The 20,697-nt window shown below is 42.0% G+C and overlaps 1 protein-coding gene across 1 annotated transcript in view; it reads right to left on the reverse strand.

The window, feature by feature from the left end:
• Positions 1-1,866: 1,866 nt before the first annotated feature.
• The window catches only part of LOC126095577 (odorant receptor Or2-like), a 40,062-nt gene continuing 21,231 nt past the window's right edge, over positions 1,867-20,697 (reverse strand). The window contains exons 3-4 of the mRNA XM_049910353.1: positions 5,367-5,543; positions 1,867-1,923 (exon numbers count right to left, since the gene is read on the reverse strand). Of these exons, the coding sequence (XP_049766310.1) occupies positions 1,867-1,923; positions 5,367-5,543 (234 nt within the window). The remainder of the gene's footprint in view (positions 1,924-5,366; positions 5,544-20,697) is intronic.

Raw genomic sequence — 20,697 nt, forward strand, 5'->3', positions numbered from 1 at the left:
ATACAGCATCAATATACACATTGTACACAAGGCAATAGAAAATATCTGCCAGGCACTTAAGTATGAACTGCAGAGTAATCATGTACTTGAATTTTATCACAGAAAATGAACTTATAATGAAACAACAGAAAGAAACTGTAGCCCAAACTTCAATGCAGGCCTTACAGAGAGTTAGTTGCAAAGAAATTAGGTGCATAATAAAGGAAAACAAAAATGACGTACTCCATGAACAATAAGTTCAAAAGAGAAAACGTCAAGATAAATAACGAACAGATTTAGGAACAACAGGGCTCTCATCACAAAAGCAACACTATGGAGGTAATGAAAAATAGCAGTACAAAAATAAAACCCTACAATTTCTAGAAAACAACAACTGTTAAAGCGAGCCAGAGACGTGACAAAAGATATTAGAAAAATTCATAGACACTTCTAAAAAGCATCTGACACACAGTCACAAAACGGGAAGTGAAGTGGCTGAAACAAAATAATCCCAAGTTAGCCAAGCTAAACAATATGCCAAAAATCCACAAGTTGGATACATCGATACACCCAGCAGCAAATTTCAGCTTTTGCTCTTCGTATAATTCCTAAACTTGGAAACAAACATATCAACCTCCTGAAATATTTTTCGTATTTCCACTCAATAATGTACGCAATAATTTTCTGGGGTAACTCTTCACTTAGAGTATCGATTGCACAAATGCGAGCAGCAAGAATGGTAAGTCGTGTTCACTCACAGAGGTCATGTAAGCACCTCTGCAAGGAGATAGGAATTTCAACTGCACCATCACAGTACATAACTTCACTAATGAAATTCGTCACAAATAATCCATTGCAGTTTAAGAAGAACAGTGATATGCACACATAGAACACTGGAGAGGAAAATGACCTTTGTTACCCATTGTTGAAGCTGTCAATGGCTCAGGGAGGAGTTCAATATGCAGCAAGAAAAACTTTTTATCATTTCCCCAACAACATAAAACGTCTGACAATTAGCGAAACAAGTTCTAAATCTAATTTAAAATCATTTCTCCTGTACAACTCCTTCTGTTGATTGACGAATTTCTACTTAAAAACTGGCAGCCAGTAAAAAAATAAATAAGTAAATAAAAATAAAGATAAAAAGGGTTGTTTTTAAGTCTAGTTGCATGAATAGCAATAAAATTATGATGTGTTCATTAAAGTTAACACTAATGATGTATACATATTCTGTAAACTGACTCGTTCCCCATAACTGTGATAAGAGATTCATTCAAATGACCTGTGGAACAAGTAACAACTAACGAGCTGATTATTTAATAGTTTTTAATGAATTCAGCACTGGTATGTAGTGGATTACGCGATTAAGGCAGAGACATAACGTTATTCAACACGAAATTTCTAAGTGAAGATGAAATATAGACATCTCATATCATTTGCTTCGCAGCATCAGGGGTTTCGAAGCCGTGCCAGGGCCAGTGCTTCGACAGTCTGTTCGGATTAAATACGTCATACAAGGATAGCATCCCGAGAATTGGCGCATAACGCAGTAATATCTAAGTACTAAATACATGTATGAATACTACGTCTCTACGATGCAACTGCAATCGTACACTGATTAAAAGAATGTCAAAGATGGTCGTAGTCTCCTTTCCAGTGACTTTCTATGCTCATTGCGCTTCATTTGACATCTCTAAAGGTTTTGCATATCCAAAAGCAATTTCACTACAACATGGTTTATTATCTTACAGCAGTTATACCGCACGCAAATAATCCTTGTCTTAGCCGTTGTACTAGAAATAATTAAGTGCCGTGGAATTATCCAACACACTCCATGACTACGTAACTACGTTACTGATTACTGAAGCCTGATGCTCTGATGTCATCTCAGCGGTCGTTAACTCGGCGAAGCACGGCATAATATGTGTAGGAAGCATTGATGAGCTGAAACAACACAAAACCGCAAAATTAGTCAGGAGTTACTTCACTGCAGCTGTGAGACACAAGGCCCATGTGAGTATGAGCTTATTGTGAGCATTAAAATTCCCATTAAACTTCTTAAATGAAGAATTTCGTTGACACAATATTATACATTTATGTCTCCCCACCTCTTTTCCACCTATCTGTTCCTGTGCATTAAATATGTCGTGTGTGTGTGTGTGTGTGTGTTTGTGCTATCGATTTACTAGAGCATTTAACTATGACAGATTAGATTAGATTAGATTTATTTTCATTCCAATTGATCCGTAGCGAGGAGGTCCTCCAGGATGTGGAACATGTCAGAAAAACAACAATACATGACAAATATATACAACTAAAACAAATAAGCTAATGTACCATTCCACAGGTCCCAAGTGGAATTATCGTCATTTTTTAATGAACACTATATGAAAGAGTCATTTTACAAATACTAATGCACTGAATTTAAAATAAAAATGTTTATTTATTTATTTATTTATAAGGTAATAAACATGTAATACAACTACTATAATACTTATTTACAATGAACACATTACTGCACTGAAATGGTGCAGACGTTAGATTGTACTTACACACACACACACACGCGCGCGCGCACACACACACACACACACACACACACACACACACACACACACATATTTACAATAAACACATTACTGCACTGAAATTGTGCAGAAGTTATATATATAACAGCCTTCGACTTCCCTTTTTGGGACACTAAAAGTAGATGATAATAACTTTCTACGTCGGCAGCAAAATCACTGACAAGGGTCGAATAGAAATGATATGAAATGCCTGATAAAAACTGCAAGAAAAGAGTTTCGAAAATGAGAAAATTCTAATATTCAATATAAATTGGTGCGAACTCTTATTCCGAAGGTATTTGATTGGAGTGTAGCCTTTTATGGAATTGAAATGTAAAAAATAGGCAGTTAACTCGAGAAGAGAATAGAAGCTTTCGAAATGTGATAGTGCACGGTTAACTTAGGTAAGTGATGAAGTGGTACTGAGTAGAATCGGTGCATTGTAGAACACGAGCGGTGTTTCCGCCTGCGGTGTCTTGGGAAATCCAAATTGCTGACAGGAATAATATACAGAAGAATGGAAAAGAAAACTGAGGATCTCTCAGATGATGAACAGTTTGGTTTCAGGAAAGTGAAAGGCACCAGAGATGCAGTTCTGAGGTTGCAGTTTGTAATAGACGTAAGACTCGAGAGAAATCAAGACACCCTCATAGAATTTGACAACCTGGAAGAAAGTTAGTCTAAAATGGTGCAAGACGTTTAAAATTCTGAGAAAAATAGGGGTATGCTATAGGGAAAGACGGGTAATATGTACTATGTACAAGAACCAAGAGGGATCAATAAGACCAGAAGGCCGCGAACGAAGTGCTTGGGTTATATGGATATGCGTAAGATAGGGCTGTAGTCTTTCGCCACTACTGTTCAGACTATAAATTGAAGAAGAAATGATGAAAGTAAAGGAACGGTTCAAGAGTGGGATTAAAATTCAGAGGGAAACGATACCAATGGTGAGATTCGCTAACGACATTGCTATCCCCAGTGAAAGTGAAGATGAATTGCAGGATCTGTTTAATAGGATGGAGTACAGAATATGGACTGAAAATAAACTGACGATAGAAGAAAATAATGAGAAGTAGCAGCAACGAGAACAGCGAGAAACTTAACATCACAGTTGGTGATCACGAAGGAGACCAAGTTAAGGAATTCTGCTATATAGCAAAAAAATAACCCAAAACGACAGGAGCAAGATGAACACAGAAAGTAGACTAGCACTTGTAAAAAGGGCATTCCTAGCCAAGACAGGTCTACGAATTTCAAACAGATGTCTTAGTAGGAGAAAGAAATTTCTGAGAATGTGCGTTTGGATCACAGCACTGTGTGGTAGTGAAACATGAACTGTGGGGAAAAACGGAACAGAAGAAAATCGAAGCATTTGAGATGTGCTGCTACCGAAGAATGTTGAAAATTAGATGGACTGATAAGAGGAGGGAAAGGAACATGTGGGAAAATACTGACAAGAAGGAGGAAGAGGATGGTAGGCATTTGTTAACACATCAGGGAATAACTTCCATGGCACTAGAGGGAGATGTAGACAGTAAAAAGTATAGAGAAAATCAGAGATCGTAATACAACAAGTAATTGAGGACGTAGGTTGCAAGTGCTGTTCTGAGATGAAAAGATTTCCACGGGAGAGGAGTTCATCGTGGGTTGTATCAAACCAGCCAGAATACAGAGGACACGAAAAAAAAAAAAACCGCTTAAGGGGAGCCAGAACGATCCATCACCTCCATGTTAATTTTAGAAAATAAAAGGAACATTTTTTCTAAAACCATTAAACATATTGCTCTGAAATTTGGAAAACATGTTCAGTGAATATTTCTGTACAAAGTTATAATGCCACGTTAAGAAATATTTATTGGTTTTTGTTTTACAATTTTTTTAAACAGATGCTTATTTTTTCCATAAATGTTTGCACTTCTTCTCCTATAACTCTTGAATTATACAATATATTTTTACAATATGTTATAAAAATGAAGGAAAAGAAGTAAACAATATTGTGTATAAAAATCATTGATATACTGTTAGCAGTTTTTGAGAAAATGTTCCTCAAAAGTGAAAATTTTAAAGTTACAGGAAATGGCTTCCAAAGTTTCTTGATATATTCCTGCCCCATATGATGGATTATCAACATCCTCTTCCTCTTCCAGTGTTAGTTCCTTCTCACTGGTCTTTTCTTCCCTTCTGCTGCATGTTGTAGGCTTTTGTCTCTTCTTCCTACACCTCTTAATCTTTCTTCATCAATTAGGCGCATTGTGGAAATAGTGTTATGTCCTGGTTAGAATCCGAAACGTTTCGGCACATCAAATTTGAAAATGTTTCCTTCATTGTATGTTGCCACCGCATCATACACTCCTAAACGCAATGTTTTTATCTGTACAAACACTCTTTTGGGTATCCTAATCCAAATTAAATTATTTACACATTATAGCATTTATTTCTGTGCCAAGTGACTGTTCATATCGGTAAACGCTACTCCATTTAATCCTCAAATTAGTAGGTGAGTAAACCCGTCTGATCACATTAGCCATACAACGTTGGAAAACAAAACGCTGCCTAATTCCGCAAAGATACCCTGCTTGCAGCCAGCGAGTGGCGCCGTCAGAGGTGACACACCAATTCGCTACAACCGTTTACGCGTCGCGTCAACTTTGCAGCGATAAGAAACACACTTAGAATTCATTTAGAAGGGTGAAATTTGATATGTTTTATTCAGAAAACTCCAAATAATTTTATACTGAAAACAAATGTTAGCTCTGCATTTTCATCGTTCCAGCTTCCCTTAAGCTAATTGAAGATTGTACAGTATACCGTCGTACGCACCGAAACGAAGGTGGCGCGGTTGATGGGGTGCAGGCGGCCGGCGGTCAGCTCGAGTGGTCTCCTGGCGCGAGCCATCACCACCAGCAAGCCGCGTCGCAGGTGGCGGCTGCCCTCCACCCAGGCGCTCAGGAAGGCCGACGTGCAGACCTCCAGACCCTGCGGCAGGGTCGGCCACCACTGCCGTGAGTGACTCACGAGAAATTTCATCAAACACATTCTGTAGCTATACATGCCACCTACTCGTGCCACTGGCCTCACGTGTTGAAGTAACTGAATGACAAGATTTCTGTTACAGGGTTTTTTGTGATTAAACCAAGACACTGGGCACCATTTTCTGGGTAAAAGTATATGGATTTTGAGTTGTGAGGTGCAGTGTGAGTAATGTGAGTGCTGCGACGGCTGATATCGATTCAGAAAGCTCCATCAGACACCTCTCGTGTACAATCAAGAGCTAAAAAAACTGGTACATCTGCCTAATATCGTGTAGAGCTCCCGTGAGAATGTATAAGTGCCGCAACACGACGTGGCATGGACTCGACTAATGTCTGAAGTAGTACACTGGTAGCCATTAAAGTTGCTGCACCACGAAGATGACGTGCTACAGACGCGAAATTTAACCCACAGGAAGAAGATGCTGTGATATGCAAATGATTAGCTTTTCAGAGCATTCACACAAGGTTGGCGCCAGTGGCGACACCTACAACGTGCTGACAGGAGGAAAGTTTCCAACCGATTTCTCATACACAAACATCAGTTGACCGGCGTAGCCTAGAGAAACGTTGTTGTGATGCCTCGTGTAAGGAGGAGAAATGCGTACCATCACGTTTCAGACTTTGATAAACGTCGGATTGTAGCCTATCGCGATTGCGGTTTATCGTATCGCGACATTTCTGCTCGCGTTGGTCGAGATCCATTGACTGTTAGAAGAATATGGAATCGGTGGCTTCAGGAGGGTAATACGGAACGCCTTGCTGGATCCCAACGGCCTCGTATCACTAGCAGTCGAGATGACAGGCACCTTATCCGCGTGGCTGTAACGGATCGTGCAGCCACGTCTCGATCCCTGAGTCAACAGATGGGGACGTTTGTAAGACAACAACCATCTGCTCGAACAGTTCGACTACGTTTGCAGCAGCATGGACTATCAGCTCGGAGACCATGGCTGCGGTTACTCTTGACGACGCATCACAGACAGGAGCGCCTGCGATGGTGTACTCAACGACGAACCTGGGAGCAGCAATGGCAAAACGTCATTTTTTCGGATGAATCCACGGTTCTGCGTACAGCATCATGATGGTCGCATGCGTGTTTGGCGACATCGCGGTGAACGCACACTGGAAGCGTGTATTGGTCATCGCCGAATTACCCGGCGTGATGGTATGGGGTGCCATTGGTTACACGTCTCGGTCACCTCTGGTTCGCATTGACGGCACTTTGAACAGTGGACGCTACATTTCAGATGTGATACCACCCGTGGCTCTACCCTTCATTCGATCCCTGCGACACCCTACATTTCAGCAGGATAATGCACGACCGCATGTTGCAGGTCCTGTACGGGCCTTTCTGGATACAGAAAATGTTCGTCTGCTGCCCTGGCCAGCACATTTTTCAGATGTCTCACCAATTGGAAACGTCTGGTCAATGGTGACCGAGCAATTGGCTCGTCACAATACGCCAGTCACTACTCTTGATGAACTGTGGTATCGTGCTGTAGCTGCATGGGCAGCTGTAACTGTACACGCCATCCAAGCTCTGTTTGAATCAATGCCCAGGCGTATCAAGGCCTTTATCACGGCCAGAGATGGTTGTTCTGGGTACTGATTTCTCAGGATTTATGCACCCCAATTGCGTGAAAATGTAATCACGTGTCAGTTCTAGTATAATATATTTGTCCAATGAATACCCGTTTATCATCTGCATTTCTTCTTGGTGTACCAATTTTAATGGTTAGTAGTGTAGTAACAGTACGACATGAATGAGTGCAGGTGATCAGACAGGATGCTTACGTACGTGTCACCTGTCACAGTCATATCTAGACATATCAGGGGTCCCATATCACTCCAACAGCACATGGTTGGTTGGTTGGTTGGTTTGGGGGATTCAAGGGACCAGCACATGCTCCGCACCATTACAAAGCCTCCACCAGATTGAACAGGCCCCTGATGACATGCAGGATCTATGGATTCATGAGGTTGTCTCCATACCCTTACACGTCCATCCGCTGGATAGAATTTGAAACGAGACTCTAGCGACCAGAGAACATGTTTCTAGTCATCAACAGTCCAATTACGCTGTTGACAGGCCCAGGCGAGGCGTAAGGCTTTGTGTCATGGAGTCATCAAGTCTACACGAGTGGGCCTTCGGCTTCTAAAGCGTATATCAATGATGTTTCGTTGAACGGTTCGCATGCTGACACTTGTTCATAAACCAGCACTGAAATCTGAAGAAATATGCGGCTGGATTGCACTTTGTCACATTGAACAATTCTCTTGGTCCCGTTCTTGCAGGATCTTTTTCCGGCTGCAGCGTTGTAGAAGATTTGATGTTTTACCGGATTCCTGATATTCAGGGCACACTCGTGAAAACACCACGTTTAAACTCACTTAAATCCTGGCAACGTCCTACTGCAGCAGCAATAACCGACCTAACAACTGCGTTGTCTTATACAGGGTGAGTCACCTAACATTACCGCTGGATATATTTCGTAAACCACATCAAATACTGACGAATCGATTCCACAGACCGAACGTGAGGAGAGGGGCTAGTGTAATTGGTTAATACAAGCCATAAAAAAAATGCACGGAAGTATGTTTTTTAACACAAACCTACGTTTTTTTAAATGGAACCCCGTTAGTTTTGTTAGCACATCTGAACATATAAACAAATACGTAATCAGTGCCGTTTGTTGCATTGCAAAATGTTAATTACATCCGGAGATATTGTAACCTAAAGTTGGCTTGAGTACCACTCCTCCGCTGTTCGATCGTGTGTATCGGAGAGCACCGAATTACGTAGGGATCCAAAGGGAACGGTGATGGACCTTAGGCACAGAAGAGACTGGAACAGCACATTACGTCCACATGCTAACACCTTTTTATTGGTCTTTTTCACTGACGCACATGTGCATTACCATGAGGGGTGAGGTACACGTTCGACGGGCGTTTCATAGGACGTGGAGGACGCATAAATTGGCCAGCCCGTTCTCCTGATATTACACCTCTGGACTTCTTTCTGTGGGGTACGTTAAAGGAGAATGTGTACCGTGATATGTCTACAACGCCAGAGGATATGAAACAACGTATTGTGGCAGCCTGCGGCGACATTACACCAGATGTACTGCGGCGTGTACGACATTCATTACGCCAGAGATTGCAGTTGTGTGCAGCAAATGATGGCCACCATATTGAACATCTATTGGCCTGACATGTCGGGACACACACTATTCCACTCCGTAATTGAAAACGGAAACCACGTGTGTACGTGCACCTCACCCCTCATGGTAATGTACATGTGCGTCAGTGAAGAAGACCAATAAAAAGGTGTTAGCATGTGGACATAATGTGCTGTTCCAGTCTCTTCTGTAACTAAGGTCCATCACCGTTCCCTTTGGATCCCTACGTAATTCGGTGCTCTCCGATACACACGATCGAACAGCGGAGGAGTGGTACTCAAGCGTCAACTTTAGGTTACAATATCTCCGGATGTAATTAAAATTTTGCAATGCAACAAACGGCACTGATTACGTATTTGTTTATATGTTCAGATGTGCTAACAAAACTAACGGGGTTCCATTTAAAAAAACGTAGGTTTGTGTTAAAAAACATACTTCCGTGCATTTTTTTATGGTTTGTATTAACCAGTTACACTAGCCCCTCTCCTCACGTTCGGTCTGTGAAATCGATTCGTCAGTATTTGATGTGGTTTACAAAATATATCCAGCGGTAACATAAGGTGACTCACCCTGTATAGGCGATGCCGACCGCAGTGCCGTATTCTGCCTGTTTTCATGTCTCTGAATTTGAATACGCATGCCTATACCAGTTTCTTTGGTGCTTCAGTGAAAATAACAAATCAACAGGTGTGACCTATTTTACAACAAAGGAATCCTAGCGTTAAGACTTCCAAAACGGAACGCAGTTTAAAATGCTTTAAAAACATATGTTTCGACAGAACATATAGAAACTGCGTGACTGTGAAACTGTTGCATTCACTTGTTGCAGCTTACGTGACAAACTAATATATATATATATTCTTTTATTTATTAATTTTTTCATTCTTTTATTTTTTTTAACTAAATTAGTCTATGTACCAGAATTTCAGCAGTCGCTAGTGCCTTCCGATTGGCAGAACATCCAAATGTGTCTTCTCGAAAATTTAATGGAGATACCGTTTCTAGTGCTTTCAGAGCATTATGTCGGCAAAACAGTATCAGCATCTCATGGCTTGGACGTTTAACCTGGAAGGCGGGTCATGAAAGGTGCTCCATAGAAAACTGGAAAAGAACTGCTTGTATCTGGGTTTGCGAACAGGTGTACAGTGTCGATCGTTAAGGTACGTCCCGTTACCTAGTTCTGATTTCTTGTCGAGGCCAAAATGGAAGCAGACCATATGACCGCGTATCCAATTCACAGCGTTAGTTTTTGTTGCGGGGTAATAAATCACATTCGGGAATAAAAGCGTCAGGAAAGCGATCTGAGCAGGTGTCTGTCACGTTACGAAAGCCAAGATACGCTGCGCGATCCTCCAGACGTCAGACGACGGACCACATAAGAATCGATGAGCGTCGGTGTCCCCTACACCACAGAGAACCCAGTGGGGTGTAACAGCGAGGCGGATGCGGTGCAAACGAAACTGGTTGACCTGTTTGCCGTTGACGGTGATATACCAGATGGTCTGGACGCTGGTGTCGAGATAACCAACATGCACCGCTTTCCACACACGATGCCATATGATCTGGGGAGACATGTGTTCGATGGGGTTGGGGGTTCGACACATTTGTAATGCGTCGTTTACAGTCTTTGTCTGGAGTATACATGAAAGGGATAAGGAGTGCAGGATGTAACTTAAGTCAAGAAACAAGTGGCGAAAGTGATGAAAGGGGAGTGGAATGTCTGATAACATGACTGGGGATGACTTGGAGACTGGCGCTTATTCATCCAAAAGCAGTGCGATCAGGCTCGTCGGGCAGCGTCGCCAGACTTCCAGTTGGGAGCCAATAAAATGTACCGTAACTCTATCTGGCACATGGAATAAGCCCACTTCACCACCCTCCCGCAGGAGGAATATTGAACTTTAAATAAAATCCCGGTACAGACAAAAGATCCCATCGTCATCAACATACGATGTGCGAGGGTAATCGGGACAGGGAACACTTGTGCCACATGGGGGATGCGTGAGGCGTAGTAAACATTCACGTATTGCGCACGCATTACAATGTCGAGGGATCTCAGTCGGTGGTCCACAAGGCCAGCCCTGATCGTTTGGAGGAGACGTCTACTGTTGGTTGCCACTGAACGACGGAGGTCATTCATAAAATCAGTGCCCAAACAGCGAACGCTGGTGGCCTCACACAGAGGAGCGAGAAGCCGCTCAGGTAGACCCTCACCAATGAGCAGAACCTTTTATTTGGAAATGTTAAGAGGACTACCCGATGCCTTCCCATATGTCACCACCCAGGTCAGAGCCGTGTGAACATCGTCTTCATTGCGGAGGTAGAGAACCTGATCGTCAGAATAGGCTGTACAACAGAAGCGGTGCACATCCAATGTCAGGCCCACCAGGCGTTGGTGAAGCCCCTGCCCCTATCAAAGCATACAGTATCGTGGAAAGTGGGCAACCCTGTCGGACAACGGTCGATCGCTAGAGGCGCGGTGAGGCGACCATTACATATTATTCTTGAAGTCGTGCTGTTCAAGAGTCGCATTACCACTGTTACTGTACGAGCCGGAAAACCCATGTGTTGGAGGACCGTTTTCAGAAAGGTATGGTCGACACGGTTGAATGCCTGACTGAAGTCAAGCGATGCTAATGCGCTAGGTAAACATTGCGACTGCGCGAGCGCGATCACGTCCCTGTAACGGCATAGGGCAGTATTGATGTTGTCCAGCGACGTCTGATCAAGGGAGGTGACGTATCCTTCTGCCTTCTTGAGTCATAGGGCCAATAAACGGATAAAAATGTTCATGTCACTGTTGAGCAGACTGCTGGCCCGGTAATCACAGATCGCCCATGTGGCTTAGGGACCAGGATGATGACCCCATCAAGGAACGTTGCTGGGATCGTTGTCGTGGGTGAAATCATTTCGCGACAGATAGACGTCCAAGTAGGTATCAAAAGATACCTAAAACGTAAAATTCGAGGGAGAGGCCATCAGGTCCAGTGGACTTATTGGCAGCACCCTCCTTGATAGCATGTAGGACTTCATCGGAGGTCACTTCTTCCTGAAGTTCTTGAGCCTCATCCTCTGGGATGGTGTTGACAGTCAGTGATGCTATCTCCTCTATTAGGGTCGGGGGATGTGGGACGGCAGCGTGCACCCGGTGGAAATGAGAACAGAAAGCATGACCAATGGCGCATTGCGTAGTGTATCGTCGTCTTTCGGCATCGGTGAGGTCGTGGATGAGAGTTCGACGACGACGTCGGCGTTCTGTGAGGACGTGATATTTCGATGGTGTTTCGTGAGGCATTTGGTCACGGTTGCAGGATCTGACAAGGGCTCCTTCCAAGCGTCGTCGCATGAGTGAAGTGATCTGCGCGTTAGCACGATGCACTATCGCATGACAGACAGGAGAGAGAGCCATCGAAGTGCAGTCTCGAAGCACCGCGTAATAAAAGCCCATGGTGCTCGATTGCCAAGCTTATAAGTCTTTGCCATATTCCATCAGTGCCCTGCGTAGAGTTGGTTTCACGCAAGATAGCCACCAGGATAAGGTGGATGTGTATGCAGGGCAACGTCGACGACAGAGGACCCATGCATCCTCAACGATCCATCGGCAATCGGGGACAGTCAGATGAGAAACGTTTAACTTCCACAGGCCACGGTTGTGCCACATCTGTTAGCAGGTGAGGACCACATCGCAGATGTAGGCGTCGTGGTCAGAGAAAGCCAGAGGTCATACTTCGGCATGTCCAGTGCTGGCAGCAAGTGAACATGTGAGATATATACGGTCGAGGCGACTGGACGAATGCGCCGTATAGTATGTGAAACCTGCACAGGTGCCATGAACCTTTGTCCAAGTGACAACAAGCTGAAGTCTGTCGATGATGACAGATAGGGCCGCACATGGGGAATGATGTGCAAGTTGGTCACCAGGCCCTTGGGTGGAGTGAAAATCGCCACCGAGGTCCATTCCATCCAGAGGACCCTCGGAAATCGGCATTACCTCGTCAGCAAAGATGTGTCGGTCACGATGTCGACTGGAGCCAGATGGCGCATATACATTGAGGATGCGGACGCCGAACAACGTGAGAGCCATACGTCTAGCATTAGGAAGGTACACTACATCTTCAACAGAAAGTCCAGAATGGAGGAGGATGGCGACTCCACTACCGTTGTCAGAAGCATGGGAGATGTGTGCCGCTTTGCCAGTGGGGGCGTAGAAACCAGCGACTATCATTTCCTGGAGGAGGGAAACGTTGACATCAGCAGCATAAATGGTCTCTCGGAACATTTCCAATTTGTGCCAAGCCCGAATGGTGGCCAGATTCATAATCGCGATGCGTTAGTGTAGTGGGCGTGTTCCCACCATTGACGCAGATGTTCCAGCAGAGATTTCCAGCTGGCGTGTAAGATACGGCTTTCCCACTGTAGCCGCAATTAGTGGGTGGAAGGCGGGTCAGGCACCTCGAAGGGGCAGTGTCTCACGGGAGGGCCACCAGCTCGATCTACTCCATCGTCGACACCATCAGAGCAGGATACTGGAACAGGTGGCAAGTGATTGTCACACTCATTGAGAACGAGTTGTGGTGACACTGCTGTAGCTGGGTCCAGGGACTCTCCCTCCATGGGATCCATTGTTGTCAGGTGGGATTCTTCCTCAGATGAGACATCAGGGCACTCGAAGGGAGACCACTGTATTGTATCTGCCCAACTGCCTGAGATGCCACATGAAGAAGTGTGTCGTTGGATGGTGTTTGACTTCTCTTCTTCCGTTTTCGGGGCGACCGCTGTTTTCGGAGGTGCTGTTCTGTATCAGAATGTGGGCGTTCAGTGTCCGAGGTCGCGCCCGTCTGAAGAAAAGCAGAGGTAGGCACCGCACTTGCATCGATGTCCATCGCAGGCGGCGGGCTGGTCATCGAGCTCTGGAGAGGTGGTGGTCTCGTAGCCGTCGGAGGAGATGGCGCCGGTGACGCCGTGGTAGCTTCGTCACTTCCAGTGGGGAGTGCCGGGGGACTTCCTGAAGTAAACAACTGCGGTGTGCTGTCCGGCGCGCGGAGCTGGTCCGCACGCGACCACGGCCGAAAGCCAACTGTCCACTTGACAGTCCAACGCCGTAACCACTTAACCATGGCGCCATTTCTCCTCCCCGGTGCTCTACATTGCACTTCTTGTTCTTGGACTGTTCACTGTTCCTATTTTGCTTTTCTCAACAGTCCAGTACATCTTCTTCCTTGTTTTCGTGCTTGATTTGTGTTCAAATTTGACGGGTTGTCCACTGAGCCCTCTTACCACTAAATCTGAAGGTGTTGCAATGGGGAGCTTCCCATGTCAGAAGAAAGTGTGTCGTTTCTTTTCTTTTCTTTATTATGTTGCAAATAAGTAGACACCTGAATCACCCCCACATTGTCGTTCCACCATTTAACTTGTGGCACGTGACTGAAACCAGTGAGTGTGACTTTTGGCCGGAGTAGCCAGTAGCTGTCTACAAATATAGATTCACCTGCATCTACAGTTTTGCTAAAAGCCTTAGGGGCAGTATAAAGACAATGAGGTCTAGCTGGGTCGTCAGAGTTGTTACAATAGCAACCAAAAGAGTTAGGTTGGCAGCTCAGACGTCTGCATTTTTGGAGTTCCCCACCACAGAAAGAGTGACTTTTCTGTTGAAGTGTGGGCAAACCACTGATGGAGGTATCTGAATTATTTAGTATGTGGATTTCAGTCATTTTTATGTCAGTTTCTTTGGTAGCCAGGAGTAACCATACTAGTTAACGTGGAAATGATCTCATGTCAAGACTTAATATCATTCTTGAGTTAATCATTGAGAATACTTTGAGTATAAGTGACCTAGGGTCGATCGCTAGATCAGAATAAAAGGACTTTGGCTTCCCAGACTGGTAGTGTAGCTGAGTCATTCTCAGTATTCAGGGTAAGTTTAATAAACGAAATTACGTTGTATAGGGTAAGTTTATTAAACGAAATTATGAGTGGCCTAAGACTGAATTTTAGATCGTTAATGATTTTTTTAATTTTATATTTTTTTAACTTGGAAGTCGGTGGCCTCATGCAGCCGTACTATCATGAGGTCGAAGGTAGAGTCTAAGTCCATACTTTGTTAACCTACAGTGAATGTGTGCACTTTCAGTGCGTGAGTACCGTATAAAATGCATTCCCTATTTCTACTGAAATCTGTTGTTAATCAAAGTTTTTCGTCGTGTAAATTTGGTTTTCTCAGCCACGTTTTAGCAGGGTAAAATGTATTGCATCTTTCAGGCTGTAGTGTCGAATGTGTGTGAGCTTAGCCAAGTTATTTCGTGATTCAAGAATTGAGTACTTTGGAGTACTTTCGCTGTTTGTGGAACTTGATCTCATTTACTTCGTTTTTTATTACTTTTCCAACAACTGCTCGCACTTTCAGCATTCCTGGATCGTTTTTACACATTTATATATTTCTAAGGATTTTGTCGAACTATAACCATGGCTTTTCTTCGCATGTGTTGTACCATGTGTGACCCCTTGTTGATTAGACCACGTTCTATCCGACGTCTCTAGCCAAGATACCCTCTTCTGAGTTGTCATTGTGTTGTGTGGTAGTTTTGTTAGTAATAATATAGTGTTCATTTCAGTGTGTTGGTGGGTTGTGGTATGAGTGGGTGTAGGAGCGTTAGATTTGTTTTCCTAAATCATGTTCCCCACGGTTTCCCAACCAACCCATGTTGTTGCTCGATTTGATGCTGTGATGTGTTTAATTAATTCCTTGTATAAATCAGGGGATGACGCTAACTGTTATTTTGTGAATGCTGCTGTTCTGTCTGTACATGGTCTACGTTCAGCCAAATTGTTTAATAAAGCACTCGGACCATATGCTGAAAAGTAATTCCCGATTTTTATGTTGCAACCCATCCCCTTTTCTCTAGTGTATTAGTTGAAGAATGACTTGAAAACAAGATTATTAAATTAGATGTCCTGATCTGTCCCCTTGTTTAACATGCTGGATGTAAAAATCAGTTATTCGTTACGGTTTCTATTTAAACGATTATCACATGCAAGCAGTAAGTGGGCCTACAGTTAAATCTTAAAGGAAAGGAGGCTCTTCTAGATAAGCTTAAGTATTGTGGTATGAGTGGAACAGTGCACAAATAGTTTAATTCTTACTTAACTGGAAGAATGCAGAAGGTTGAAATTAACAGATAGTCTACAAAAACCAGCAGAGTCCTCTAACTGGGGAGGTATCAAGAATGGTGTCCCACAGGGTTCAGTCTTGGGTCCCTTATTGTTCTTAATATATATTAATGACTTGCTACTATATATTCATAAAGATACAAAGTTAGTTCTTTTTGCTGATGGTACAAGTATAGTAACCACACCCAAGAAGCAAGATCAGCTGAGGAAACTGCAAATAATGTCTTTCAGAAAATTATTAACTGGTTCTCTGCAAATGGATTCTGACAAAATTTTGAGAAAAAAGAGTTTATACAATTCTGTACAGTAAATGGCATAACACCATTGATAAATATAGACTATGAATGGAAGTCTGTTGCTAAGGTAGAATACTCAAAATGTCTGGGTGTGTGCATTGATGAGAAATTGAATTGGAAGAAACACATCGATGATCTGCTGAAACGGTTAGGTTCAGCTACTTATGCTATTAGGTTTACTGCAAATTTTGGTGATAAACATATCAGTAAATTAGCCTACTATGCCTGTTTTCATTCACTGCTTTCATATGGCATCATATTTTGGACCAATTCGTCACTAAGAGAGGTTTTCATTGCACAAAAACGTGTAATCAGAATAATAGCTGGAGCCCACCCAAAATCACCTTGCTGACATTTATTTAAGGAACTCGGGATATTCACAGTACCTTCGAAGTACATATATTCACTTCTGAAATTTGTCATCAATAACCCACCCACTCCAATTCAAAAATAACAGCGAAGTGCATAGCTACAACACTGGAAGATACGATGATATTCTCTATTCTGGATTAAATCTCACTTTAGCACAGAAAGGGGTAAATTATGCTGACACAAAAATCTTTGGTCAATTTTTCTATGTCGTATTAAAAGTCTGACAGATAACTAACCAACATTTAAAAGCAAATTAAAAGAATTTTTGAATCAGAACTCCTTCTACTCAATAGATGAATTCTTATATATGAAGTAGTAACTGTAAAAAAATTAAATAATTAATTATTTTGTGTAAAGAAAACTTATGTTAAAGTGGCACTTTCCACATTGTAACGAGATGTATTCATGATCTATGGAACAAGGATTAATGTATGTATGTATGTATGTATGCTCTCTCTGAACTGAAGTAACTATTTTAATCTATCCTCCACATACACATTTTTAAGTAGTAACAGATATGTTTCAGCTCATTTTGTGGCTTCACATGTCACCTACCATTTCGCTGACCGTTATTAAAATAACTGAATGACAAGATTTCAACTCCAGGACCTTTTCTGTTTTACCAAAGATATTGGAAAATATATTTTGGAAAAAAGTATATGGCTTTTGAGGTGCAATGTGAGTCCTACGCCGGCTGATATCGATGAGTGTCTCGCATGACGGTTTTCGCAGTGTCTCGATATGGACCACGCGAAGAGGGGGCGAAGGAAATTTGGGGCTGGACGCTCCAGCGAGAGCCTTGTCTTTTCGGCACGCTGCCTGATGTTGAGGGTAGCTTTACTCACACGACCGTATCCTCGCAGGTGTCGTCAAAATGACTAATGCGAGTCAGCTGTGCGATTGTCGACTGCAGTCGAGTTGCGTGGTTGAAGCGAGTTAGATGGAAGTTGGTCTGTCATCTTCACTTACAAATTATCCGTGTATCGTACTTAAGATTCTGTTAGCAAGCGAACGAGATTGTGCGAAGTTTATGAGATTTTTCTGCTGTTAACTGCGATTTCATTGTCATGTATCTTTTGTACGACGCTTACCGGCATTGATTCCAATTTTTTAAGTGCGTTCCTCGTGAACTATGATTATTATTCGTTGTGTTTTCGATATGGCGTACTGTAATGTTGTGTATGGTAATCTACAAACTTGGAATATTGTAATTAATGATCGCTCTTTAGGTAGTTAACGCCAAATATGTTTAGAAATTCGCCATTTATATATTACAGTGAAAGCATCTAAACAGTGCTGCATCTCACACCACATAAACACTATCTAGAATAAATGGCATGATACACGAAAAACATGCATGATAATGGGACTCATTTCCCTGAAAGCATTTTGCGAATGACAAATAAAGAGCAAATCGTGAGTGGAAGCAGAAAGTTATTCTGTGAACGAATCCATAATTAAATTTACGCAATATCGGACAGAAAAAATATATTTCTTTTGCAATCATTAGATAAAACTTTTTGTATGAGACACTTGATCTGAAAGTAGAATCATATCTGCTTTGCAACTGAGATATTCAGGATATTTAATTTTAGAAGTACTTACATTAAATAACTATACTGTACATGTTTGTAGCCTGTACGAAACTTTACTCTCGATTGGCTGTCTACAATCTTTTTAGCTGGCTAAAAATTTAGCAATGGAGAGAGAGGTGACTGAACTAGGCATTGTAATCCCCATACTTCTTTTCCATAGTTTATACTATGACATTAACGTACGATAATTGTGCTATAGTACCTCAGTATCATTGCAGTATTTACTGAAAGTATTTACTGTAAAAATATATTTTAGCCAATGTACTTGCCAGAGAATAAGCATCCATATTCCACTTAAATGCATCCTGTATTGTTATTCCGAGCAATTTTACAAAGTCCTCTTTAATTCCAATATCAGTTGCAATGCACAAATTCATTGCTGCCCTTTCCTTGGGATTGTGTACTCTAGGAACTGTAAAATCTTGACTTTCTCATATATAGTTTATTAAAGACAGTTCAATGACATCTTCACTTGTAAAGAGCACTGTAATTACTGCTAATTTTTTAAAATATTGAAATATGACTACCAGGTTCAACTTCCCTCCTGAAATGTCAGCAAAAATTAATGTGTGCTTAGTGAAATCTTTTCTTCAGGATATTATTGTTTAGTAATGAGGGCATGGGGTCCTAATTTTTCTGGAGAAAAAGACAAATAAAATATTTCAGTCACCTTTGATATTCTAAAAGGAGATGTTTTGAAAAAAGAAAGCTTACTCAGTCTCTATGAAAAAATGTGTTTTCAACTATTCTGTAGAAACTGTAAAAAGTTCCTTGGTGATGATGTAACACGTTGCCATAACAACATTATTGATCCTCTGTAAGGTGGCAAAACTAAGATTTCTCTCCAATATGAGCTAAATCAAGTACAATTGTGGTAAGAGATGTTTACTGTTCTTACACTGAGGAATCTGTAGCCCAAATGTTGGACTGCAATCTATGTGTTAACACTTCAAAATTTTTAGTGTTTTAATGCTGACATGTGATACAGCTTCACTTTCCTGAAACTACTGTGTGTCATATTATACACAGATGACCATTTTAAGTAGTAAATATCTAACGTTCACTAATGTTTTTAACTGTGATTGTGCTAATGTATAGTCATATGTATATGCCATATAAAAATAAATTGATTTTTTTTTAATTTTTTATATCCATATGGTAATCCTGGCATTAGTGTGGTGGCTGGAGTCACATGTATATAAATATTACCATATTATCGGAAATGAAACAGTAACAGATCATATTTTGTCTCCACATTAATTATCAAAGCCCACAAAACTGAATTGTCATTCAGCATTCCTACATCACAGTGATTCCTCAGTAAGGTAGATTCAACAATGTGCATGTTTCACATGAGAGTAAGGAAACTTAAATGTCTCTTGACCTTCGGTTTCAGGTAATTTGTCAGTCTGCTACCTGTGTTATCCTTAATTTTCCCTTTTACATTTACTGTATAGCGGAGAGAGCATTCTGTTATAAACATTAGCAACCCATGTATAGTTACCTTAAGTGAGTGATATTGTCTATGTATCAGAGTCTCATATTTCAGCTTCACTCTGTGACTGCTGGTAGCTTTCCCCATGGAAGAGCAGATATGCGATATCACAGACAGTGCCTTAAGGCATTACGTGGCTGAAGCAGCACATAATTTACAAACTAGTGAAAGAGAAGTAGGGGTTCTACAAATGCATCAAAGAATACCCTAGATAATAACTGTTACAGCAGTATGCCCTTTCCACATCCTTGCTGTAGATTTCAGCCACTTGTCTCCTGCTATAGAGATATGACAAATGACTGGTTGCAAGTGCCTGTCAGGAACCCAATTTCTGCAACAGCAGAGTGTCATAGGCTAACTCAAAAGCCTTAGTGCGATGCATGGCCAAATCAAAACAAGCTTCTTATTAAATACCCTAAGGATCTGGTCAGTAACTACCTTCGTTGATGGACTAGTTTTCAAAACTTATACTTTATGTGATGGAATTCACATTGTACATCACCCTCCTGAATATTTTTAGCATAGCAGGAAGAACTCGGATTGTTTAATTTACCTTTATCCCTATGTGTTTTGCAAACTGAATGTAAATTCTCATCCAGACTTATCAGTAGTATCCAGAATAAAACTATCACTCCGCAGTGGAGCGTGCACTAGTATGAAACTTCCTGCAAACTATAACTGTGTGCCGGGCCGACGCCCGAACTCGGGACCTTTGTCTTTCACGGGCAAGTGCTCTATCATCTGAGCTACCCAAGCACGACTCACGACCCGTCCTTACAGCCTTAATTCCGTCAGTACATCGTCTCCTACCTTCCAAACTGGACATAATCTCTCGTGCAGACCTTGCTCAACTAGAACTCCTGGAAGAAAGGATATTGTAGAGACGTGGCTTAGCCACAGCCTGGGGGAAATTTCCAGAACGAAATCTTCATTCTGCAGCGGCATGTGCTTATCAGTAGTAATTAAATACGAGCTCTTACTTTGACCTGAGTTATTAGAAGGGAAATTAATTTGA

Source organism: Schistocerca cancellata, chromosome 8, assembly GCF_023864275.1.
Source record: "Schistocerca cancellata isolate TAMUIC-IGC-003103 chromosome 8, iqSchCanc2.1, whole genome shotgun sequence".
Lineage (NCBI taxonomy): Eukaryota > Metazoa > Arthropoda > Insecta > Orthoptera > Acrididae > Schistocerca > Schistocerca cancellata.